Genomic DNA, 27,235 nt, shown 5'->3' with positions numbered 1-27,235 from the left:
CCATAATGAAGTGTATAAAGAGAGGAGCACAGCACATTTTAATTACTGTAATATGATGGAAAATACCATAATCAGTTCTCAGATTTATTATTCCATATCTTTTAGTACATTTCCAGTAGGTATGGAACTATATACGCGATACATATAGAAATATTTTTTTGTTATATCGTGGTTAAAGGGCATCTGTCAACAGGTTTTTGCTATGTCCTTTGACAGCAGCATGATGTATGTAGAGAGACCCTGAATCCAACGATGTGTGACTTAGTTTATTAGGTGCAGCGGTTCTGACAGAGATTTTAGATTTAGCAATGAAGGAGAGCTGAGAAAGCTAACTCCGCCCACAACAGGCTCTCTGTGCACAAAGTCCATAGACAGTGAGGTGCTTATCACAGGGGATTGGTGCATGTTGGATCGGAGGTCACATGACCAGCTAGTCACAGCAATAATAAGCTCCTGGTGCTAAAACAGTCATTGCAAGCAAACAAGAACAGGGAACTTGATAAGAGAGACATTGCCGAAATCCATGTTTAACCCTTACCTCATGCTGTCTTCAGATTACATAGCAAAAACCTGACCCCAAAATTCGCCTATAAGCTAAGGCCACCACCATCAGGGGCTTATGTACAGCATTCTGTAATGCTGTAGATAAGCCCCCAATATGACCTGACAGATAAGAAAAACAGGTTATATTATACTCACCCGGGGCGGTCCAGTCCGATGGGTGTCGCGGTCCGGTCCCTCCCATCTTCACATGATGACTTCCTCTTCTTTGCTTCCTGCCGCTGCTCCTGTGCAGGCGTACTTTATCTGCCCTGTTGGACTACAGTACGCAGACTCCAAGCCTTCCTGGCCTTTCCCGGCACCTGTACACTGCAGTACTTTGCAACAGGGCAGAGAATTATGCCTGCCCAGGAGCCGTGGCAGCAAGCAAAGAAGAGGATGTAATCATATGAAGATGGGAGGCGCCAGACCCCGATCGCGACTCCCATTGGATCGGACCGCCCCTGGTTGAGTATAATATAACCTGTTTTTCTTATCTTTTAGGTGACATCGGGGGCTTAACTACAGCGTTACAGAATGCTGTAGATGAGCCCCTGATGCCGGTGGCCTTAGCGTATAGACGAATTTTGGGGTGACAGATTCCCTTTAGTAGGGTTTCCAGGTAAATATTTCATTAATTAACAAATTTTTAACAAAAATCAGGCATATTTAATAGAGGTAAGTGGATCACTTTGTACAACCGCGGATCATTGTCTAGGTCAGTGCTCTTTGGCCACAGACAGTAGCCGCACAAATTTCCTTACCCTCTGGAATCCCAGGCTTTCTCTATGAAAAACCGGGCTGGAGTAATGTCGCCTGTGTGTTGCATGCCTCACAGATTTGCCAGCCCATTTAATCAGAAACTGAGCCTGGGATCCCGGAAGGTAAGGAAATTTGGGCAGCTCCTGTCCATGGCCAGAGACTACTGACCTGGAAGATTGACTGGGGGCTGTGGAAAGTAATCCACTCATCTCTAACATTTACCCCTTGCTGCCCCTTGCTTCTCCACTATGGCCCTCAGTCTTTCATGACATGGCAGCAATAGTGACATTATAGCATGATGACCGTCAGTAGCAGACACAATCTATAGGACTAAAGTGGAATTGTTTATGGAAACAGTAGATTTTTCTTGTTAGACAACACAAACCCTTCTTGATTTTGTGACATAAAGCCTCTTTAATAATGCAATGTACCTAAATACTATATTTTATTTAATTAACACATTTTTTTTTTCAAAGTTTTTAAAGCAAGGACTCTTAGTTAATTGTGTTATTGTCGTCCTTGCTGTTACTGTATATGAAAATGTATTACAACATCTATATCTTAGTTTGGAGTTATAAAAGACTGGAATCAATGGGTTAAAACTGCACTACAATCAGAAATATGATGAAGAGACAGGAATCCAAGATTGCGGTTTATTGGTCAACGAGTTTTGAAGTTTCAAACTTCTTCATCAGGACAAACCACAGAGAACCTGATGAAGAAGATTGATACTTCTGCCTCCTCATCATCTTTCTCATGGCAGCAAAATTTTAACCCATTTGACCCCAGTCTTGCACATTTTAAATATCGTGGGTCTCCAGCAGCCTAAGACTTTTTAGTGGTTGTGAGCCCACAGCCCGACCATGTGAGCACGATTTCCCACATTTTCCCCACTTACTATCTGGATAAAAGCCTATTGCGCTGTCTCTCTGTATTCTTAGAGCAGCGACTGAATCAGCACTGGGAGTGGGGACTCTTCCCGGATTGACCTTTTACTCCCAATTCATGGGTAAAATCTATATTCAGTGAACACAGGTTTTACGATTACTGAGATAGGAGATGACAGTTGGTGCTTCTAAAATTCCATGATGGAAGGAACTAGAGGCTGACAAAGCCATTTTACAGCAACTTCTCTTGAGACAACATTTACAGTTAATAAAGGAAAAAAAAAAGGAAATGTAGTCAGCTTACCAGTCTTAGAAGAAATTCCCAGACCTGCCAACGCCCAGCACGGTTCGGGGTGAGTGCCCACAGCAAATGAAGAAAAAAGAGAAATGATCCAGCTGGAGGTGGAGGCGGTTCAAACTTTGTGAGACTTTATTAGACAACTAAAACGATATATCGTTCTTCCAAAAAATTTTTACATAGCAAACACCTGGCACACCAGTAAGGAGGATCAACGCGTTTCAACTATGAAGTCTTACTCATGATCATGAGTATCATGAGATTTTTTTGTAGAACGATATGTCGTTTTAGTTGTCTAATAAAGTCTCACAAAGTTTGAACCGCCTCCACCTCCAGCTGGATCATTTCTCTTTTTTTCAACATTTACAGTTCTCCATAGAATTTCAAGATCACCAACTGTAATTTCTTATCTCAATAATGGGAAAGTCTATATTCACTGAAGACAGATTTTACCCATAAATTTAGAATTTTAAGAATGAAAGATCTGTCCAGGAGGAGAAAGAAGTAGGTTTCTCTGATAAGATATATTACCAAGTTCCCTACTTTGTACTATTGATTTATAAAAAGTATTAAAAAATAGACAATTACTGTTTAAGTTCCTCTGTGCAGAAAATCAGCATTTACAAACTGTAATCCACCAGTCACCATTCCTCACTTGATGAGCTAGTGTGCCTTTATACGATTTGACAATGCATATAATTAGACATATTTCAACTAAACTTTTCACAAATAATAAAAATTTAAGTTGTAAGAGTCACAATTGTATTTTGTATATTTGCATTTTTGCAATTAAAGTGGGTGTTGGAGCACAAAGTGAAACAGACAATTACATACACATTGGTAACACCCACTTTCATTTAAAATATGACATGGAAACAGATTCTCAGGGAGATCTATGTCCGGCCCCTAGATCCTAACAGCTCATTTACATGTAAGAAAAACATAGATTTACCTGGAATAAGACATCAGATCAGAGATATCAAGGTATCATTTTATTCAGCTCCCTATGACGTACATGCCCATATAGACGGCTTAAGAGGGTTCATACTACTAACTGGTTCTCTTTAGAAGTTATGTGAAAAGGGGACCTAGGTAACATTTTTGAGTGAAGTTCAACATATAGAAGCATTTCTGCATTTAAGGTGCATTTTCTACACAGGTTTTAGCTGTCTTAAAAAAAATGTGTGAAATAAATACATTTACTCTGTCACAATTATTTTTAACATATTTAAAAAGTTATAATCTGCACAAAATTTAGTATTGACTTTCACCATTTTAAGCTCAGGCTCTTATCTGACATTGGGAAATGTAGTACCTTGCTTACAATGTTGTGCTAACATTATTTGTGCCAAATTGTTCATTACGTGCAGGGTTTTATATATTCACTCTGAAGATTTCTGACAATTTATGCAAATTATGCAATTTTTGATAAAAGTGGACCACTACCTTTTTTAAAAAAAACAGTCTTGAAATATTGTAGATTTACACTGTCCACTGAGCCTCACAACTAGATGATCCTTCCTGTTCTTATCATGGATGGCAGGACTACAATGGCAGGTGACACCTGTATATAGATAACACAGGATCCATACCTGCCAATAGGCAATGAACAGAGCTCACCTCCTCCCCTTCCTGATCTCTGCACAAATCACACAACTTGCCTAGGATCCAAGAAGTATAGTTTCTCTTTGCAGAGAGTGACATGTTAAGCATGTCGAGGTGAGGAGACTTAAAGCCGCAATGCTCCTCTGGGAAATATGCAAATTGCCTCTTCAGAGAGGAAGAGGACTAGAAAATTCTTCCATAGGTTTCTAGAAGACACTATAGACTATAGCAGGGGTGCACAATTATTTGGGCTCCGACGGCTACATTGTCAGATCGGACCAACCCCATGGGGGTAGTACAAAAGTATTATCTTCTGAGACATTTGCTGCATATTGAAAGTATGTGCTACAAATATCTCATATTTGCTGGTTCCATTTATAGAGCTCCCACATATCTTAAAGGTGGAGATACCCTTCTCATGGGTTTACATTGTAGAAAAGAAGAGATCAATTACTCAGCTCTATAACATTGTAGTCTATGCCAGATTCAGAAACAGGCAAGTTTTTCCCTTCACTCTACGATGAATAACCAGCACTCATGTATGATCATTTCTTTACCTCGTTTATTCCTTTCTGTTATGTAGGAGTCAGGAATGATCCATTCTGCCAAATATGGTCAGCCCAGAAATGACCACACAGTACACGATTTTTAATTACCCATCTCTATGGGGTGACATACTACTGGTCTTCTCCATTACAAGTAGAGACCAGAGTCCCAGGCCTGGACAATGGGCGGAGGCTGGCATGACTAGTGTTTGCAGGGAGGAAAGAGCAACTCCTAGTGGAGAGGAGTGGGGTAGTCAGGGAGCCTTTGTAAGGCAAGCTTGGGGGCAGAATGGCCCATTCTCCCACTCCCTGGGTCATAGCCTGAGTCCCACCTGCTCTCCCTTATTTTTCCAGTTCATTCCAAAGGTGTGGGTAGTTTATGGATCATGGTGGCTGGTGACATTTAGCGGGGTCCCTGAAGTTGGTTTAATTGGTCCGGGGAGATTGATCAGGATATTATACCTCAATTATAAGTTTGTTTATTTGGTCTAGGGATTTGTGGGATTTACTGCAAGGGAGTGTTGGGTCCCTGGGTATCAGTTACTCATGAAGGAACCCTTTGGGTTATGGTGCTTCTGGGCATGTGGGTTATGGCTGGGAGTAATCGTATTTACTATGGTTGTTTTGATGTCACCAGCTTTTGTAGCTTTAAGGACCTTACCTTTATTAAAAAGTTCTCTGAATGTCTTTTAATTACTATGATAAAGGCTGTTGTGGCCTATATTATCCAAACCTAATGTGTCTGTCTTTATTTGGGGTAAGTCAGTTGTTTGGTAGAGGTGGGCAAGTGCACAGGAAGAGGTGAGAGAAGTTATCTTGACCACCGAAGAATTAACAATACCAGCATCATAGAAACTGCATGTAACCAAACACTATTCAGATAGTTGAGGGCCACACAGAAGGATACCGCTGGCCGCATGGTCTATAGGTTCCCATGGAGCATGTGCCATAAAATATATATCTGAAGGCCATTATAGAAATATTCCCACAATAGACTAAGACAGTATGTCTACAGATGTCCTGCCCCTAGGTGGAAAGCAGGGGTTCCCTCACCACTGACCCTTCTGGTGTGGTTCCTGTAAGTCATTCTATGGTGATTGCATTTTATAACTCTAGTGTGAGTGACTATGGAAGTGAGAGCCCAGTAAATATCTGGAATCATGCTTTATATGCAAAACGGCAATTTTTTTGAGCTTCCATAATTGAATACTGAAAAAGAGAAGAAAAGGCCCTGCAGCTGCATAGTAATGGTATAAAATAAATTATTCCAGGGTGTTTTGTACACAGAATAATACAATCAATAAATATAACAAAACAAATGAGGAGAATGCGGTATAAAGCAGAACTGGGTATTAATAAAACATTACATTTCTAAAAAAAATACCATAAACATAACAAATAGTTTTTCTCCCTTCTGGTAATGTGAACTTTTTACATTCTTTGCAAGTGAATGTGTAGACTTTAAACTTTTTATGCAGCATTGTCCACTGTAGTATATAGAGTATATACTGTATAAAGACTAGGAATGGTACCAGTGTATAGCATTCATTTTTACAACATGATCTATCAGAACAAAGCTGAATATATGAAAGCAAGATTATGACAATTTCTTCTTTTTTTTTTGTAAATTCTTTATTTAAAGTAAAGACTGGAAACGTTACATACATTTTATGAAAGAGACAGTAGATCATAACCATTTCAATAATGACAATAAACGAATCCAGACTAACAACTATGGAGAGAGAGGGGAAAGGTAGAGATGGGGGGGGGAGGGTGGGAGGGTAAATTTATTATGACAATTTCAAGACCATCGGCTGTAGCTGGAATTTATCCGCTGCCTAGGACCCCTGATGATGACTTGGGCAGAGAAACGATATTTGATGTTCATTTTCCTGTAGCCAAAGTAGGATTGTGTGGAACAAAGACATAGGCCTCAATTAATTTAGACTGGAGTTTTGTATGTCAGTCTTAATGAAGAATGTGATGGAGTAAGATATGTCCAAAAAATTAAAGGTACACTACACACATGATGAAAATTGTTGGTACCCCTCGTTTAATGACAGAAAACCTCCCCATGGTCACAGAAATAACATGAATATTACAAAAGTAATAATATATAAAAAAATCTATGAAACTGAACAAATGAAAGTCAGACATTGCTTTTCTTTTTTCCACAAAAGTATTTCATTTTGTTATGCTTGTTTTGCTCAATCACACACAGTCTGCAGATCAGATCTCATGCTCATTGTGATATGTTCCCTATAAAGACATTTGCTGAGTTTTGTAAATGCTTTTTTGGAGGTTTGTAGAAAACTAAACTTCTTTCTTCTTGTTCCTATTACAGATGCAGACTTCAAATTTGGTGTAATACATCATCTGTGATATAGAGAAGGAACGTAATCTATCACCCGCAGACGTCTGCTGCCATTTGTGGAATATTAAGTAATTCTACACAATGGAAGATAACTACAGAGACAGGACTTCACTAGTGAGAGGTGCTAAGGACATAGCTAGGGAAGCAAAGAGACACACAGCCAAAACTGCAAATAAGCCGAGAGAAGTAGAGCAGGATGGGTATGTCCACCGAGTCCATGATCACTTCCCAGGTGAAGAGGAGTACTATACACATGGCAACTACAATGAAGAGGTGAATGATGAAGAAGGCTCCAGTGAGGCAACAGAAGGCCATGATGAAGATGATGAAATATATGATGGAGAGTATCAAGGAATTCCTGGTCAGGGGAAAGATGGCATGGCTGCTCTAGGTGAACCCGTTTCCGACGTTTTCAAGGCTCGTCATGAGCTAGAAACTGAGAGGAAAGCTGATGAAGAAGAGTTGGCGCAGCAATATGAGCTCATTATTCAAGAATGTGGACATGGCCGCTTTCAGTGGACCCTCTTCTTTGTGCTTGGCATGGCTCTAATGGCTGACGGAGTTGAGGTGTTCGTAGTTGGATTTGTTCTGCCAAGTGCAGAAACTGATATGTGTATACCAGACTCAGGCTCTGGCTGGCTCGGTGAGTAACACTTACTTATAGTATTTTAGTTGCAATTCACAAAGTAGTGATTCAACATATGGTATTGTTCAATAAGTAAAAAAAGTTGACCTTTATAAACATTGTTTTTATCTGTCTGTCTGTCTATAAATTGCTATACATTTATGATAATTTTGTATTTAAGTCTTGCTGAGAGGGGAAGAAGGCGAAGGGGGCTAAGAAGGGTCAGTCCTATGATATGCATGCCCTTGTATTTATAAAAAAGTTGAAATAAAACAAAATTTTACTGCTAAACTATCGAAATTATTAATGCTCAACTCTTTTACCAGGTACATACAATGTTTTGATAGCCTATTATTGCACTTCATTGCAATGTTGTGGCAACTGAAAAGCTTTAATTTTGATTAGGTCAGCCATCGGGGTTGGTGTGAGGGGAAAGATGTGGGTTCACACGCTGGGACATGGCAGGGACATGGCAAATGATGAAAATATACATCATCGGTCATGAAGGGGTTAATTACACTCCGTAGGTACAATGCTGTGTCTTTCCCGTTGTCATGATCTGTGTTAGTACATAGTAATTAGATCGCTATGCTGTCTAGATCCCATTCTTTATTCATGGTAAGGTTTTTAGGCAAAATTGTGAATAAGCCCGCTCCCTTGGATGCAACCCATATATGAATGGTCTCAGGAAGCTTTACTGTTGGCATGACACCGGAGGTATGATAGCGCTCAAAAAACAATCTCCAGTCCTCTGCAGTCCAATCCCTATCATTCCAGCAAAGTTATTTTCTTTGATGAAGTCCCCTTCAGATTATTTTGGATATCTGGGAGAATGATTATCCTCAAACTAAAAGGCGAGGACTTCTATGAATCCCTTGTCATGAGAGCAAAAAAGCATCCTGAGACAATTCATATATAAGGTTGCTTTTCATCCAAGGAAGTGGACTCACAATTTTGCCCAAGAACAATGCCATTAATAAAGAATTGTGCCTAATAGGTCTTCAATAGTAACTTCTTCTAATGATTCAGGAGTAATTTATTGATAAACAATGCTTTTTCTAGTATGATGAAGATCATGTCACAACTCAAAAGTGATAACTAGGTTTCTTGGTGAATGAAACATTTAAATATTCAGTCCATGGCCAGGAAACTCCCCGAATCTCAATCCTATTGACAACCTGTGGTCAATGATCAAATAAAGGGTGGACAAACCAAAAGACAGAAATTGTGATAAACTCCAAACACTGATTAGGCAAAGATATGAATTGTATCTATATTGCAAAGTGCTGCCCAATATGTTGACGCTACAGAAAAAGAAAATATTATTATGAATGCACTGCCATTTGCCATCACTAAAGATTTGGCCCAGAAGCTGATATCCAGCTGCCAGGGTGAATTGCAGAATTCTTGACAAATACAGTGGGGAAAATAAGTATTTGATACACTGACAGTTTTACAAGTTTTCTCACCTTCAAAGAATGGAGAAGTCCGTAATTTTTATCGTAGGTACACTTCACCTGTGAGAGACAGAATATAGAAATGAAAAACAGAATATCACATTGTATGATTTTTACATAATTAATTTGCATTTTATTGCATGTAATAAGTATTTGGTAAAATAGAAAAACAGAACTTAATATGTGGTACAGAGACCTTTGTTTGCAATTACAGAGGTCAGACATTTCCTGTAATTCTCGACCAAGTTTGCACACACTGCAGCAGGTACTTTATAACACTCCTCCATACAGATCTTCACCAGACCTTTCAGGTTTCGAGGTTTTTGCTGGGCAACATTGAATTTCAGTTCCCGCCAAAGATATTCTATTGGGTTCAGGTCTTAAGACTGGCTAGGCCACTTCAGCAACTTGAAATGCTTCTTATGAAGCTACTCTTTAATTGCCCTGGCTGTATGGTTCGGGTCATTGTCATGCTAGAAGATCCAACCACAACCCATCTTCAATGCTCTTACTGAGGGTAGGATGTTGTTGGCCAAAATCTTGCTTTACATGACCTCATTCATCCTCACTTCAATACGATTCTGTTATCCTGTCCCCTTTACAGAAAATCACCCCCAAAGTATGATGTTTCCCCCACCATGCTTCATGGTTGGTACAATGTTCTTGGGGTTGTACTCATTCATCTTCTTCCTCCAAACACGGTGAGTGGAGTTCATACCAAAAAGTTCTGACCACATGACCTTCTCCCATACCTCCTCTGGATCATCCATATGGTCATTTGTGAACTTCAAATGGGTCTGGACATGTGCTATCGTGAGCAGCAGAAACTTGTGTCCCTGAGGGATTTTAATCCATGATGGCATAGTGTGTTACTAACAGTAATGTGTGAGACTGAGGTCCCAGCTCTCTTCAGTTCGCTGACCATGTCCTCCCGTGTAGCTTTGGGCTGATTCCTGACCTTTTTCAGAATCATCCTTACCCCACAAAGTGAGATTTTGCATTGTGCCCCAGTCCAAGGAAGATTGTCAGTTATCTTGTGTTTTTTCCATTTTCTAATAATTGTGTCAACAGTTGTTGCCTTCTAGCTGCTTGCCTATTATCCTATAGCCCATACCAGCCTTGTCAGGTCTACAATTTGTTCCTTGATGTACTTACAACTTTTGGTTTTGGCCATGGTGGAAAGGTTACAGTGTGATTGATTGAGTGTGTGGAAAGGTGTCTTCTCTACAGGTAACTAGTTCAAACAGGTTCAATTAATACAGGTAATGAGTGCAGAGTAGGGTACTAACAGGTCTGTGGAGCCAAAATTTTTGCTGGTTTGTAAGTGATCAAATACTTATTTCATGCAAAAATATAAAAAAATATAGTAATAGTAATACAATTTAATTATTTAAAAATCATACAATGTGATTTTCTGTTTTTTATTTTTAGAGTCTGTCTCGCACAGTGTACCTACAATAAAAATTACAGACCTCTCCATTATTTGTAGGTGGGAAAACTTGCAAAATCGGCAGTGCATCAAATTCTTATTTTCCTCAATGTAAGGGTCAGCACTATAAAATTTTGAATTTTTGCATAAACGTCATGTATTTGGCAATAAAAATGTAAACTTGTTGGAAATACTGATAATTGTACTTTAGTAACCACAAAAACATCTGACTAAAAAACACTGAATTATTAGCAAACTGTAAAAAACTAAATTTGTGTCAGTCTCAAAACTTTCGGCCATAACTGCAGTCTACCTGAAAAATTAAACGGTTTATCCAGGAATATTTTTTTTTTTACTGTGGGTCTAAAAACCAACAGGCATGTAGTTTATACATGCCTGTTGTGAAAAATGTTCATTAATGAAGTGATTTACTTCACCCATTTACTGTCACTCACTGTCTGATACCACAGAACAATTTGGTTAATATATGTTGACAATCCATCAATTACATATTAATAAGGAGAGATATTTGCATTCTATTATTTACTAAAGCAATTTATGTGGCATATAATCCTTGTCTTTATTGTTTAATCAAAAAAATAAATAAATAAATAAAAATTCCACCATCTTATTCTGTAAAAAATATAATTACTATTATTATTATTACTACTAATAATAACAATGTTAATCAATATTGACAAATGATGAATTAACATCTAAAATATTATGTCACTTTATTTAAATATTCTTAATACTTTAGTAGACTAGATAATTTGATGGAATTCCAGTAGACTGGACTGGAATTTAGTTTTCCCCTATCATACATTACCTCTACCATATAAGCCAGGTATTTCCAATCATATTTTATTTGGTAATTGTCCACATTGTTTGCACTCCTACGAACTTTCATTTCAACCTCAAAGAGGTTTGGTGTAAGAGCAAGGACCTACTACTTGCACACTGTACACAGGCTGAGATATGTTGACTAGTGTTGAGCGATACCGTCCGATACTTGAAAGTATCGGTATCGGAAAGTATCGGCCGATACCGGCAAAGTATCGGATCCAATCCGATACCGATACCCGATACCAATACAAGTCAATGGGACTCAAGTATCGGACGGTATTCCTGATGGTTCCCAGGGTCTGAAGGAGAGGAAACTCTCCTTCAGGCCCTGGGATCCATATTAATGTGTAAAAGAAAGAATTAAAATAAAAAATATTGCTATACTCACCTCTCCGACGCAGCCTGAACCTCAGCGAGGGAACCGGCAGCGTTGTTTGCTTAAAATTCGCGCTTTTCTTTCCTTACGTGAAGTCCCGGCTTGTGATTAGTCGCGTGCCGCCCATGTGGCGGCGACGCAACCAATCACAGCAAGCCGTGACGTAATTTCAGGTCATTCAGTATTTTAAAATTACGCTCCGGCTTTGTGATTGGCTGCGTCGCAGTCACATGGGCGACGCAACCAATCACAAGCCGTGACGTCACGGGAGGCTGGAAACGCGCGCATTTTAAAATGCGCGCATGTCCAGCCTCCCGGCTTGTGATTGGTTGACCGCGACGCAACCAATCACAAGCCGGGACGTCACGGGAGGCTGGACACGCGCGCATTTTAAAATGCGCGCGTGTCCAGCCTCCCGGCTTGTGATTGGTTGACCGCGTCGCGGTCAACCAATCACAAGCCGGGAGGCTGGACACGCGCGCATTTTAAAATGCGCGCGTGTCCAGCCTCCCGTGACGTCACGACTTGTGATTGGTTGCGTCGCCCATGTGACTGCGACGCAACCAATCACAAAGCCGGGACGTAATTTTAAAATCCTTAAGGACCTGAAATTACGTCACGGCTTGCTGTGATTGGTTGCGTCGCCCATGTGACTGCGACGCAACCAATCACAAAGCCGGAGCGTAATTTTAAAATACTGAATGACCTGAAATTACGTCACGGCTTGCTGTGATTGGTTGCGTCGCCGCCACATGGGCGGCACGTGACCAATCACAAGCCGGGACTTCACGTAAGGAAGTAAAAGCGCGAATTTTAAACAAAAAACGCTGCCGCTTCCCTCGGTAAGGTCCAGGCTGCGTCGGAGAGGTGAGTATAGCAATATTTTTTATTTTAATTCTCTCTTTTACACATTTTTACATTAATGTTGTTTCGATACCGATACCCGATACCACAAAAGTATCGGATCTCGGTATCGGAATTCCGATACCCGCAAGTATCGGCCGATACCCGATACTTGCGGTATCGGAATGCTCAACACTAATGTTGACTCCTAAGCGAACCATACATGTATGTGATCAAGTTCAAATCAGTTTAGTCCCTAAAAAGTGTAAAAGTGAAAGGTGTATATATGATGTTCTGTTCTAGTGCCAATAAGGAGAATATCCTCAACCCCCCAAAAAAAGAACTCACTTTCTTCAATATCTACCCCTACATTGTTATTTACAATTTAGTTAAAGAAGCACTGCTCCCATCCAAGTTCTTATCTTATCTTAATATATTGCAGTCATCATATTACATAGCACTGTGTACTTACTATTGCTGATTTTGCCTTTCTACCCAGTTAATTCTTCTCTATTCCCTGCTCTATGTAGAAGCAGGAAGTCTCTTCCCTGCACGAGTCATCCCCTCTTCAACTCCTGACCAACCTGCTTCCTCCTCCCTCCTGCCAAGGACTTTTACAGTGATGACTCAAGCTGGGAAGAGAGACCTTCTGTTTCTACATAGAGCTTAGAAGGATTCAGCTAGTCAGTTGTTTAATCATGGTGATATCATAGACCTAATGTAAAAGAGAAAAATTAACTGGGTAGAAAGGGAAAAATGAGCAATTGCAATTACACAGTGCTATATAATATGATGATTGCAATATATTAAGAGGATACAAATTTAGATGGGAGGAGGAGGAGGGTTCTTTAATTGAGTCAACTGATTCTCTTACATGGAACATAGTAACATATAATGCGTTCCAGAACTCAGAACTTATTCTTGAGTTCTATCTAATAAATCACAAAGTTGTATAGAAAAAGGTACATAATAAATTATTGGCCTAATGTAAGAATGGGTAGACTGCAGGACCAAGACGTATTACGACAATTTGCATTATTTATATGAAAAAAGATGACTGAAAGCTCCATTCATACTACAGTTAGCCCATGTACAGTCATATTTGGAGGATAGATGGATCGGACTTGTTGAATTTTAGTCATTAACCACTAATGTCCATTCAAGTTTTTGATTGGAAAAACATTTTTTTATATAAATTTCTCCCCCAACAGCATCAACCGATATGACATTTTCTGCTTTCAACCTTTTGCTTTTTTTTAAACATTTGTATTAACAAAATTAAATTTTAATATGGACTTATTCGTTACTCGACCCTTTATTTTTATTTCTGTGGTTTGAGTTAACAATGTATTATTTACCGTATGTTGAAATTTAATGCCCGATCTTTATGTTTTCCTGGAGCTGTGTCTGACAGTGGCTTATTAAATTGTCCAGATACAAAACCCATGCATAGTTAGCCAGACATGAACATGTAGATAAAGGGAAAGAGTGATGTTGGGTTTAACCCCTTCCCGACATTTGACGTACTATCCCGTCGAGGTGGGGTGGGCCCGTATGACCGCCGACGGGATAGTACGTCATCACCGATCAGCGGCGCTCACGGGGGGAGCGCGGCCGATCGCGGCCGGGTGTCAGCTGCATATCGCAGCTGACATCCGGCACTATGTGCCAGGAGCGGTCACGGACCGCCCCCGGCACATTAACCCCCGGCACACCGCGATCAAACATAATCACGGTGTACCGGCGGTATAGGGAAGCATCGCGCAGGGAGGGGGCTCCCTGCGGGCTTCCCTGAGACCCCCGGAGCAACGCGATGTGATCGCGTTGCTCTGAGGGTCTCCTACCTCCCTCCTCGCCGCAGGTCCCGGATCCAAGATGGCTGCGGCATCCGGGTCCTGCAGGGAGGGAGGTGGCTTACCGAGTGCCTGCTCAGAGCAGACACTTGGTAAGCCTGCAGCCCTGCACAGCAGATCGCAGATCTGGCAGAGTGCTGTGCACACTGCCAGATCAATGATCTGTAATGTCCCCCCCTGGGACAAAGTAAAAAAGTAAAAAAAAATTCCCCACATGTGTGTAAAAAAAAAATAAAAAAAATATCCTAAATAAAGAAAAAAAATATATATATTATTCCCATAAATACATTTCTTTAGCTAAATAAAATAAAAAAAACAATAAAAGTACACATATTTAGTATCGCCGTGTCCGTAACGACCCAACCTATAAAACTGCCCCACTAGTTAACCCCTTCAGTAAACACCGTAAGAAAAAAAAAAAACGAGGCAAAAAACAACGCTTTATTATCATACCGCCAAACAAAAAGTGGAATAACACGCGATCAAAAAGACTGATATAAATAACCATGGTACCGCTGAAAACGTCATCTTGTCCCGCAAAAAACGAGCCACCATACAGCATCATCAGCAAAAAAATAAAAAAGTTATAGTCCTGAGAATAAAGCAATACCAAAATAATTATTTTTTCTATAAAATAGTTTTTATCGTATAAAAGCGCCAAAACATAAAAAAATGATATAAATGAGATATCGCTGTAATCGTACTGACCCGACGAATAAAACTGCTTTATCAATTTTACCAAACGCGGAACGGTATAAACGCCTCCCCCAAAAGAAATTCATGAATAGCTGGTTTTTGATCACTCTGCCTCACAAAAATCGGAATAAAAAGCGATCAAAAAATGTCACGTGTCCGAAAATGTTACCAGTAAAAACGTCAGCTCGTCCCGCAAAAAACAAGATCTCACATGACTCTGTGGACTCAAATATGGAAAAATTACAGCTCTCAAAATGTGGTAACGCAAAAAATATTTTTTGCAATGAAAAGCGTCTTTCAGTGTGTGACAGCTGCCAATCATAAAAATCCGCTAAATAACCCGCTATAAAAGTAAATCAAACCCCCCTTCATCACCCCCTTAGTTAGGGAAAAATAAAAAAATTAAAAAATGTATTTATTTCCATTTTCCCATTAGGGTTAGGGTTAGGGCTAGAGTTAGGACTAGAGTTAGGGCTAGGGTTAGGGTTAGGGCTAGGGTTGGGGCTAGGGTTGGGGCTACAGTTAGGGTTGGGGCTAAAGATAGGGTTAGGGTTTGGATTACATTTACGGTTGGGAATAGGGTTGGGTGTGTCTGGGTTAGAGGAGTGGTTAGGGTTACTGTTGGGATTAGGGTAAGGGGTGTGTTTGGATTAGGGTTTCAGTTATAATTGGGGGGTTTCCACTGTTTAGGCACATCAGGGGCTCTCCAAACGGGACATGGCATCCGATCTGAATTCCAGCCAATTCTGCGTTGAAAAAGGAAAACAGTGCTCCTTCCCTTCAGAGCTCTCCCGTGTGCCCAAACAGGGGTTTACCCCAACATATGGGGTATCAGCGTACTCAGGACAAATTGGACATCATCTTTTGGGGTCCAATTTATCCTGCTACCCTTGGGAAAATACAAAACTGGGGGCCAAAAAATAAGTTTTGTGGGAAAAAAAAGATTTTTTATTTTCACGGCTCTACGTTGTAAACTGTAGTGAAACACTTGGGGGTTCAAAGTTCTCACAACACATCTAGATAAGTTCCTTTGGGGGTCTAGTTTCCAATATGGGGTCACTTGTGGGGGGTTTGTACTGTTTGGGTACATCAGGGGCTCTGCAAATGCAACGTGACGCCTGCAGACCAATCCATTTAAGTCTGCATTCCAAATGGCGCTCCTTCCCTTCCGAGCTCTGTCATGCGCCCAAACAGTGATTCCCCCCCACATATGGGGTATCAGCATACTCAGGACAAATTGAACAACAACTTTTGGGGTCCAATTTATCCTGATACCCTTGTGAAAATACAAAACTGGGGGCTAAAAAATCATTTTTGTGAAGAAAAAAAAAAGAATTTTTATTTTCACGGCTCTGCGTTATAAACTGTAGTGAAACACTTGGGGGTTCAAAGTTCTCACAACACATCTAGATAAGTTCCTTGGGGGGTCTAGTTTCCAATATGGGGTCACTTGTGGGGGGTTTGTACTGTTTGGGTACATCAGGGGCTCTGCAAATGCAACGTGACGCCTGCAGACCAATCCATTTAAGTCTGCATTCCAAATGGCGCTCCTTCCCTTCCGAGCTCTGTCATGCGCCCAAACAGTGGTTCCCCCCCACATATGGGGTATCAGCGTACTCAGGACAAATTGGACAACAATGTTTGGGGTCCAATTTATCCTGATACCCTTGTGAAAATACAAAACTGGGGGCTAAAAATCATTTTTGTGAAAAAAAAAAAGAATTTTTATTTTCAAGGCTCTGCGTTATAAACTGTAGTGAAACACTTGGGGGTTCAAAGCTATCAAAACACATCTAGATAAGTTCCTTAGGGGGTCTACTTTCCAAAATGGTGTCACTTGTGGGGGTTTTTAATGTTTAGGCACATCAGGGGCTCTCCAAACGCAACATGGCATCCCATCTTAATTCCAGTCAATTTTGCATTGAAAAGTAAAATAGCGCTCCTTCCCTTCCGAGCTCTGCTATGCACCCAAACAGTGGTTTACCCCCACATATGGGGTATCGTCGTACTCAGGACAAATTGCACAACAACTTTTGTGGTCTAATTTCTTCTCTTACCCTTGCGGAAATAAAAAAATGGGGGCGAAAAGATCATATTTGTGAAAAAATATGATTTTTTATTTTTACGGCTCTGCATTATAAACTTCTGTGAAGCACTTGTTGGGTCAAAGTGCTCAACACACATCTAGATAAGTTCCTTAAGGGGTCTACTTTCCAAAATGGTGTCACTTGTGGGGGGTTTCAATGTTTAAGCACATCAGGGGCTCTCCAAACGCAACATGGCGTCCCATCTCAATTCCAGTCAATTTTGCATTGAAAAGTCAAATGGCGCTCCTTCCCTTCCGAGCTCTGCCCTGCGCCCAAACAATGGTTTACACCCACATATGGGGTATCAGTGTACTCAGGACAAATTGCACAACAATTTTTGGGGTCCAATTTCTTCTCTTACCCTTGGGAAAATAAAAAATTGGGGGCGAAAAATCATTTTTGTGAAAAAATATGATTTTTTATTTTTACGGCTCTGCATTATAAACTTCTGTGAAGCACTTGTTGGGTCAAAGTGCTCACCACACATCTAGATAAGATCCTTAGGGGGTCTACTTTCCAAAATGGTGTCACTTGTGGGGGGTTTCAATGTTTAGGCACATCAGGGGCTCTCCAAATGCAACATGGCGTCCCATCTCAATTCCAGTCAATTTTGCATTGAAAAGTCAAATGGCGCTCCTTTTGGGTATCAGCGTACTCAGGACAAATTGTACAACAAATTTTGGGGTCTATTTTCTCCTGTTACCCTTGGTAAAATAAAAGCCCAGGATAGGCCCATTTTTTTTGCATAGCGGTCTGTGACGGCAAACACGTATTTTGACATGTTGGAACTGGAATTGTATGCAGTGCCACAATTTCCAGAAGGTGTCATCTTTCAACAGGACGGCGCTCCTCCACACTACGCCAGCATTGTTTGTGAGTTTCTGGATAGAACATTCCCCAGCGGTGGATAGGCAGGGGTTCTGCCAAGCCATGGCCACCAAGATTCCTGGATCTGACACCCTTAGACTTTTACTTTTGGGGTTATGTGAAGCAACATGTGTACATTGAATGTATCAATTACATTAATCACTTAAAACAGGGAATCACAGACTTTATTCACTCTGTTATATGTTGTGAACTGTATTTCTTGGCTCCCCCTTGTGATCCCTAGCGGTATGACACTTGGATTGTCTTTCTCCAGGTTGGTACCCACCTGGTTCGTTAGGCCTTGGGTGTTCCTATTTAGACTTCCTGGAAACTCAGTCTAGTGCCTGGAATCGATGTAGTCAGTCTATGTCTGTTTGCTCCTGTCTCCTGGTCTCCTGCTTTTTGCAAGATAAGCTAAGTCCTGCTTTCCTATTTTTGTTTATTCGCATTACTGCTATTTTGTTCCAGCTTGTTACAATGTGATTCCTGATTTTTGCTGGAAGTTCTAGGGGGCTGATATTCTCCCCCCACACCGTTAGTCGGTGCGGGGTTCTTGGATATCCAGTCTTGGATTGGAAGGCAATGTCTGTGTCAAGTTGGGGTTGTCAGGGAATTCATTGCAATTCTCCGTCGGTGTCTATTGCTTCTTCTACTCCTTCTGAAGTTCCGAAGTATTTGTTGGACTATCAGGATGTATTTAGTGAGTCCAGGTCCAGTGCCCTTCCTCCTCATAGGGACTGCGACTGCGCTATAGATTTGATTCCTGGTAGTAAATTTCCTAAGGGACGATTATTTAATCTATCTGTACCTGAACATGCCGCAATGCGTTCTTATATAAAGGAGTCTTTGGAGAAGGGACATATTCGTCCATCCTCTTCCCCTCTTGGTGCGGGATTCTTTTTTGTAGCCAAAAAAGACGGGTCTTTGAGACCTTGTATAGACTATCGGCTTCTGAATAAAATCACGGTCAAATTTCAGTATCCTTTGCCACTATTGTCGGACTTGTTTGCTCGGATTAAGGGTGCCAAGTGGTTCACCAAGATAGATCTTCGTGGTGCGTACAACCTTGTGCGCATTAAGCAGGGAGATGAATGGAAAACTGTGTTTAATACGCCCGAAGGTCATTTTGAGTACTTGGTGATGCCTTTTGGGCTCTCTAATGCTCCTTCAGTGTTTCAGTCCTTTATGCATGACATCTTCCGGAAGTATCTAGATAAATTTATGATTGTTTATCTGGATGATATTCTGGTTTTTTTCTGATGATTGGGATTCTCATGTGAAGCAAGTCAGGATGGTGTTTCAGGTTTTGCGTGATAATGCTTTGTTTGTGAAGGGCTCAAAGTGTCTCTTTGGAGTGCAGAAGGTTTCCTTTCTGGGTTTCATTTTCTCCCCTTCTACAGTGGAGATGGACCCAGTCAAGGTCCGAGCTATTCATGATTGGACTCAACCCACGTCTGTTAAGAGTCTTCAGAAGTTCTTGGGTTTTACTAATTTCTACCGTCGTTTTATTGCTAATTTCTCTAGCGTTGTTAAACCTTTGACGGATATGACCAAGAAAGGTTCTGATGTGGCTAATTGGGCTCCGGCAGCTGTGGAGGCTTTCCGGGAGCTGAAGCGCCGGTTTACTTCGGCGCCTGTTTTGTGCCAGCCTGATGTCTCACTTCCCTTTCAGGTTGAAGTGGACGCTTCTGAGATCGGTGCAGGGGCTGTTTTGTCGCAGAAAGGCTCTGGTTGCTCTGTGATGAGACCTTGTGCTTTTTTTTCTAGGAAATTTTCGCCTGCGGAGCGGAACTATGATGTTGGTAATCGGGAGTTGTTGGCCATGAAGTGGGCATTTGAGGAGTGGTGTCATTGGCTCGAGGGAGCTAAGCATCGTGTGGTGGTCTTGACTGATCACAATAATCTAAATGTATCTCGAGTCTGCTAAGCGCCTGAATCCTAGACAGGCTCGTTGGTCGTTGTTTTTCTCCCGTTTTGACTTTGTGGTCTCATACCTGCCTGGTTCGAAGAATGTGAAGGCTGATGCTCTTTCTAGGAGTTTTGTGCCTGACTCTCCTGGAGTCTCAGAGCCAGCTGGTATTCTTAAAGAGGGAGTAATCTTGTCGGCCATTTCTCCTGATTTGCGACATGTGTTGCAGAGATTTCAGGCTGGTAGACCTGACCCTTGCCCACCTGATAGACTGTTTGTTCCTGATAAATGGACCAGCAGAGTTATCTCCGAGGTTCATTCCTCAGTGTTGGCAGGGCATCCTGGGATTTTTGGTACCAGAGATTTGGTAGCTAGGTCCTTTTGGTGGCCTTCCTTGTCGCGGGATGTGTGTTCTTTTGTGCAGTCCTGTGGGATTTGTGCTCAGGCTAAGCCTTGCTGTTCTCGTGCCAGCGGGTTGCTTTTGCCCTTGCCCGTCCCGAAGAGGCCCTGGACACACATTTCCATGGATTTCATTTCAGATCTTCCGGAGTCTCAAGGAATGTCTGTCATCTGGGTGGTGTGTGATCACTTTTCCAAGATGGTCCATTTGGTGCCCTTGCCTAAGTTGCCTTCCTCTTCCGATCTGGTTCCTTTGTTCTTTCAGAATGTGGTTCGTTTGCATGGCATTCCTGAGAATATCGTGTCTGACAGAGGATCCCAGTTTGTGTCCAGGTTCTGGCGATCTTTTTGTGCTAAGATGGGCATTGATTTGTCGTTCTCATCTGCCTTTCATCCTCAGACTAATGGCCAAACGGAGCGAACTAATCAGATGCTGGAGGCTTATTTGAGATGTTTTGTTTCTGCGGATCAGGATGATTGGGTGACCTTCTTGCCATTGGCTGAGTTTGCCCTCAATAATCGGGCTAGTTCCGCTACTTTGGTTTCGCCATTTTTCTGCAACTCTGGTTTTCATCCTCGTTTTTCCTCGGGTCATGTTGAATCTTCTGACTGTCCTGGGGTGGATTCCGTGGTGGATAGATTGCAGCGGATTTGGAATCATGTGGTGGACAACTTGAAATTGTCACAGGAGAAGGCTCAGCGTTTTGCCAACCGCCGCCGCGGTGTGGGTCCCCGACTTCATGTTGGGGATTTGGTTTGGTTGTCTTCTCGGTATGTCCCTCTTAAGGTTTCCTCTCCTAAGTTTAAGCCTCGCTTTATTGGTCCTTATAAAATTTTGGAAATCCTTAATCCGGTTTCTTTTCGTTTGGATCTTCCGGTGTCGTTTGCCATTCACAATGTGTTCCATAGGTCTTTGTTGCGGCGGTACGTTGTGCCTGTGGTTCCTGCTGTTGACCCTCCTGCTCCGGTCTTGGTTGAGGGCGAGTTGGGGTACGTGGTGGAGAAGATCTTGGATTCTCATCTCTCTAGACGGAGGCTTCAGTATCTGGTCAAATGGAAGGGCTATGGTCAGGAGGATAATTCCTGAGTGGTCGCCTCTGATGTTCATGCGGCCGATTTGGTTCGTGCTTTTCACGCTGCTCATCCTGATCGCCCTGGTGGTCTTGGTGAGGGTTCGGTGACCCTCCTTAAAGGGGGGGTACTGTTGTGAACTGTATTTCTTGGCTCCCCCTTGTGATCCCTAGCGGTATGACACTTGGATTGTCTTTCTCCAGGTTAGTACCCACCTGGTTCGTTAGGCCTTGGGTGTTCCTATTTAGACTTCCTGGAAACTCAGTCTAGTGCCTGGAATCGATGTAGTCAGTCTATGTCTGTTTGCTCCTGTCTCCTGGTCTCCTGCTTTTTGCAAGATAAGCTAAGTCCTGCTTTCCTATTTTTGTTTATTCGCATTACTGCTATTTTGTTCCAGCTTGTTACAATGTGATTCCTGATTTTTGCTGGAAGCTCTAGGGGGCTGATATTCTCCCCCCACACCGTTAGTCGGTGCGGGGATCTTGGATATTCAGCGTGGATATTTTTGTAGGGTTTTTGCTGACCGCATAAGTCCTCTTCCTATTTTCTGCTATTAATTAGTGGGCCTCACTTTGCTAAATCTAGTTCATACTTATGTTTGTCTTTTCTTCTTACCTCACCGTTATTATTTGTTGGGGGCTTGTATCATAACTTTGGGGTCCTTTCTCTTGAGGCAAGTGAGGTCTTATTTCCTCTGAAAGGGTTAGTTAGTTCTCCGGCTGGTGCGAGACATCTAGAATCAACGTAGGTACGTTCCCCGGCTACTTTTAGTTGTTGTGCTAGGATCAGATATACGGTCAGCCAAGTTACCACCTCCCTATGAGCTAGATTTTGCGTTTGCGGACTTAGCTGGAACTTCTGCGATCCTCTACCACTAGGATCATAACAGTTATACCAGACATCCTTACCCATGTGTGGCAAGAACTTCACTATCGTTTGGAAGTGTGTAGGGAAATGGAGCCCGCATCAAACTGCATTGAATAGGTATGAAACTGGGAGAGTTTTTCTTTTATTTGGAGCAGATTTCACATTTCTATCGTTTTTTGTTGCTTTCCATTGAGTGGTCAAAAGTGCACCATGACTTTACGGACACACTATATACATATTCATTCAAAACTATGTACGGTAAGTAATTTTTTATTCTAAGCATTGGAATTCTTTTTTTTCTTGTTTCCTCCCCATGTCTGGCTGCATGATTGATATCAGTCAGACATCCTAAAATTGAAGTATTGTTCATTAAATGATACAATGACTCTAACAAAAACTGTCCTCTTACCATTACAAATGATATTTGCACCATATTAAATGTGCGTTTGCTGTTGAGCGTCTCATGCTTTCGCTTAGACAATCTGCATTCTCCAGACATCTGTCCAATTTTTCATTGATGCACTTCAGCACAAATAGGCACTAGAGAAAAGATTACGGCAGTTCTTCATCACTGGCAAGCAGGTGTCCCTTGTCAGATCAGCTTCCCGTCTTTCCCCGCAGGTCAGATGTGTCAGCTTAGCTGATCCAAGCAGAGACAGACAGGTACATGATTCAGCTGAGACTTATCATAACCCCTTTCGGGATTGAACCTCAGCTCTGCACACATGCCGATCTGGCAGCATTAACTTCTGTCAGTTTATTCTTCTGCTGCAGCATAGTAATGACATATCACAGGAAAAGTCAGACAAGCAAGAAAGGGATGGTGTAACAATTATCTTCAACTATTCCTAGCCCGCACATAAAAAGGTGCAACCTTAAATCATGGTGCCCGCATCAAAATTGTAATATTGTAGCATGAACGGAACTTTCATGCTGCCATTATTAAATGGACCCAATTTTTTCAGAAAATAAAGTAGTAAAGGGAGAAATTCTGTACGTTATAACCAACAGGAAAGCAAAGATGGTGAACGACTGCAGAAATCTGTCAAGTTGTGTATGTTGGGGAGGGAGGAGGAGGTGACAGACATGAATATGGAGAAGGTAGTTGGATAACAGCTTGCTAATATAATGTACTCAACCAACATATAATTCCATGATCACAATCCCAAACATTATGGAACTAATAATGCCACATGGAGCTCACCTTTTTATGTTTTACTTATTTTTTCATTTTTAATACTTCAATAACATATTTAATGAGCATACATTTAGGAACAAATTAAAATTTTGGTCACGAGCACCATAAAAATCAAATTTACATTAAGTCTATTATAATTATAAAAAAATAACACATTATCTAATCAATTTAGCAAACCAAAATATCTACTTCCTTGATAATACTATATATAACTGTAGATATTTGTCATTGTGAGTTCACATCACACGTCGAAACCACTGCAAGAAAATCATAGTATTTAAAGGGAACCTGCCACCAAGTTTGACCGATATGAGATACAGCCATCATCTTTCAGGCCTGATTTCTATAATGCTGTATATGTGCCCCCAACCGGACCTTTTATTATATTCACCTGTGGGGTGGTCCAATCCGAGGAGTGATGCTGGTCTTGGTCCATTGCCTCACTTCTTGCAATGCCATCCTACTTCTTGCTTCATGTGGATGATGCGCCCCTATGTCATTCACACAGTCTCCCCAGCATAGCGCTTCTACGCAGGCGTGCTTCTCTGACTTCACTAGGGCAAAGTAAAGTACTGTAGTGAGCATGCGCCGGGGCTCTCTGACCTTTCCCAGTGCATGTGCACTACAGTTCTTAGCTCTACCCTCGTCAGGGCAGAGAAGTACACCTGCGCCGTACCAAAGCCAGTGACACCCCTCGGACCGCCCCATAGGTGAGTATATTAAAAGGTATTTTTCTTGTCTTGCAGGTCGGTTTGGGGGACAGATATACAGCATTATAGAATGCAAAATATCAGGCCTGAAAGGCGGTGACCATATCTCATATCGGTCAACCCTGGTGACAAATTCGCTTTAAGGGAATACTTGTTCAAAGCAAAGTTAAATAAAATAGGGGCAATAGGAAAAAAGAGCCCACCCACGCAAAAAAAGTGGAAAAAATGTGGAAAAACCATGATACTGTGCCAGACAACAGCCTTGTACTAAAGCTTCAGAAGCAGAGACAAGGGGACATTTTATGCACATTGGTAAGGACCTGGTTAAGGGACACAAAGAGTCATCGTAAATAGGACATTCTCTAAATTGGATGAAGTCAGCAGTGGAAACTGCAAGGATCAGCACTAAGAACCACAAGGATGACACAAAACTATGTATAACACAAAATTATGTATGACAATAAAAAACGAGCTTATCAGTATAATATTACAGAACAATCTGAATAAGATGACTGAATGGGCAAATACTTGGCAGATGAGATTTAATGTAGATAAATGTAGAGTAATGCACCTGGGACAGAGTAATCCTATTGCTGCATACAGGGGCGGACACAGACAGCTTGGGGCCCCTGTGCAGGAAATGTGTCTGGGCCCCCCTTTTAAGGCAACAAAGCTATATATATATATATATATATATATATATATATATATATATATATATATATATAGTATATATATATATATATATATATATATACATACATACACTAAGGGACTGTGCTATACATAAGTGAGTACACTTTATAGTAAGGGACTGTGTTAGATATAATAGTCGACAATAACGTTTCCTCCACCTTTCCCTGTTCCTAAATCCATTATAAATCCCCTTCCTCCCATCCCAATCCCCCACACCCCTCGTTGTCCTCCTCCCCCAGCATCCCATTATTGCCCTCTCACCCACCTCCGTGATTGCCCTCGTCATGACCTCCATTATTGCTTTCTCCCCACCACCCCATTATTGCCCATTCCACCAGCTCCATCATTGCCTCCTCCCCATCACACCATCATTGTCCTTTCCACTGCCACCATGATTGCCTTCTCCCCCACCACCCCATCATTACCCATTCCACTACCTCCATCATTTCCTACTCCTCCTCAACCCCCATTATTGCCCATTCACCACCTCCATCATTTCCTCCTCCCCCACCACCCAGCAGTACTCAATGTCAGGCAGCAGCCACAAAAGCAAACAAGATTTTAGGGTGTATAAAAAGAGACATAAAATCCCACAATTCAAATGTAGTGTCCCTCTATAAATCACTTGTGAGGCCATATCTTGAATGTCAGATCCAGTTTTGGGCTCCACTTTTTGAAAGGAATATTGAGAAATTAGAGTCAGTTCAAAGCGACAACTGGATTATTACTTGGGCTAAAAGGCCTCATGAATGATAAGAAGTTGATTAAGTTGGGCTTGTCTGGCTTAGAAAAAAGACGCCTCAGAGAAGATCTCATTTGTATGAATACATACAAAGGACTTTCACATTATTTATTCTTTCAAAAGACCACCTCACAATGGATAGGAGAAAGACAATTCTGGCAGCTAAATAGGAAAGGGCTTTTTTTTTTTTACATATGGAGCAGTCAGACTGTGGAATGTCCCACCACAAGAAGTAGTAATGGCATATTTTCAACAAGCATTTACAAAAGGACCGGATGCTCACAACAAATGGCATTGTGGGTTATAAATAATCTAGCGATAGAGAATGTATAACTGGTGGAGAAAGATTGTACTTAATGGATCTACATTTTTTCTCAACCTATGTAACTATCTAACTCTTCTCCTTCCCTCACCTAATAAACCAAACAAACGCTCTCTTGCACAACTCATCCATACTGGATAGTCTTTCCCTTTTTGAGGGGTACTCAAAAAATTGAAGTTAGAATTTAAAAAAAAAATTCAAATACAAGACAAGTGAGGGTCTTGACAAAGACAAAAAATGCCATTATTAGAATGACATGAATAAGACTAAGACAAACACAGTAGGAAAGAAAGTCACTACAGATGAGGAAATCTTTTGAAATTCGAAGTTGCCAGCTTCGTCAAGTTTTTCCCCAAAATATCATTTACTACTAGTCAATTTAATAAAAATCTCAATATTGCAAAGCCTCCAATTGACCTGAATACACGTGTATAACACTCTGAGGTATCATAGGACTGTGAACACTTTTTAAGCTCTTTAACCCCTTTCTGACATCTGACGTACTATCCCGTTGAGGTGTTATGGGCCCGTATGACCACCGACGGGAGAGTACGTCATCACCGATCTGCCGCGCTCAGGGGGGAGAGCGGCTGATCAGGGCCGGGTGTCAGCTGACTATCACAGCTAACATCTGGCACTATGTGCCAGTGCAGTAACGGACCGCTCCAGGCACATTAACCCCCAGAACACTGCGATCAAACATGATAGGGAAGCATCGCACAGGGAAGGGGCTCCCTGCGTGCTTCCCTGAGACTCTATACATATATATGTTCACATATTTAGTATCACCGTGTCCGTAACGACCTGACCTATAAAAGTGTCCCACTAGTTAACCCCTTCAGTGAACACCGTAAAAAAAAAAAAAAAAAAAAGCGAGGCAAAAAGCAACACTTTTTTATCATACCGCCGAACAAAATGTGGAATAACACGCAACCAAAAAGAGGGATATAAAAAACATGGTACCGCTGAAAACGTCATCTTGTCCTGCAAAAAACGAGCCACAATACAGCATAATCAGCGAAAAAACAAAAAAGTTATAGTCCTCAGAATAAATCAATGCAAAAATAATTATTTTTTATATAAAATAGTTTTTATCGTATAAAAGCACCAAAATATAAAAAAAATATAAATGTGGTATCGCTGTAATCGTACTGACCCTAAAAATAAAACTGCTTTATCAATTTTACCAAACATGGAACGGTATAAACGCCCCCCCCAGAAGAAATTTATG

General features: G+C 41.3%; 1 protein-coding gene across 1 annotated transcript in view; it reads left to right on the top strand.

Moving 5' to 3' along the window:
* SV2C (synaptic vesicle glycoprotein 2C) overlaps positions 1 to 27,235 on the top strand; it is a 334,443-nt gene that overhangs the window by 79,169 nt on the left and 228,039 nt on the right. The window contains exon 2 of the mRNA XM_077287335.1: positions 6,982 to 7,654. Coding sequence (XP_077143450.1) covers positions 7,093 to 7,654 — 562 coding nt within the window. The 5' untranslated portion in view covers positions 6,982 to 7,092. The remainder of the gene's footprint in view (positions 1 to 6,981; positions 7,655 to 27,235) is intronic.

Source organism: Ranitomeya variabilis, chromosome 1 (genome assembly GCF_051348905.1).
Source record: "Ranitomeya variabilis isolate aRanVar5 chromosome 1, aRanVar5.hap1, whole genome shotgun sequence".
NCBI lineage: Eukaryota > Metazoa > Chordata > Amphibia > Anura > Dendrobatidae > Ranitomeya > Ranitomeya variabilis.
The sequence above is the reverse complement of the archived record's forward strand: the minus strand, read 5'-3'. Positions and strand labels throughout refer to the sequence as shown.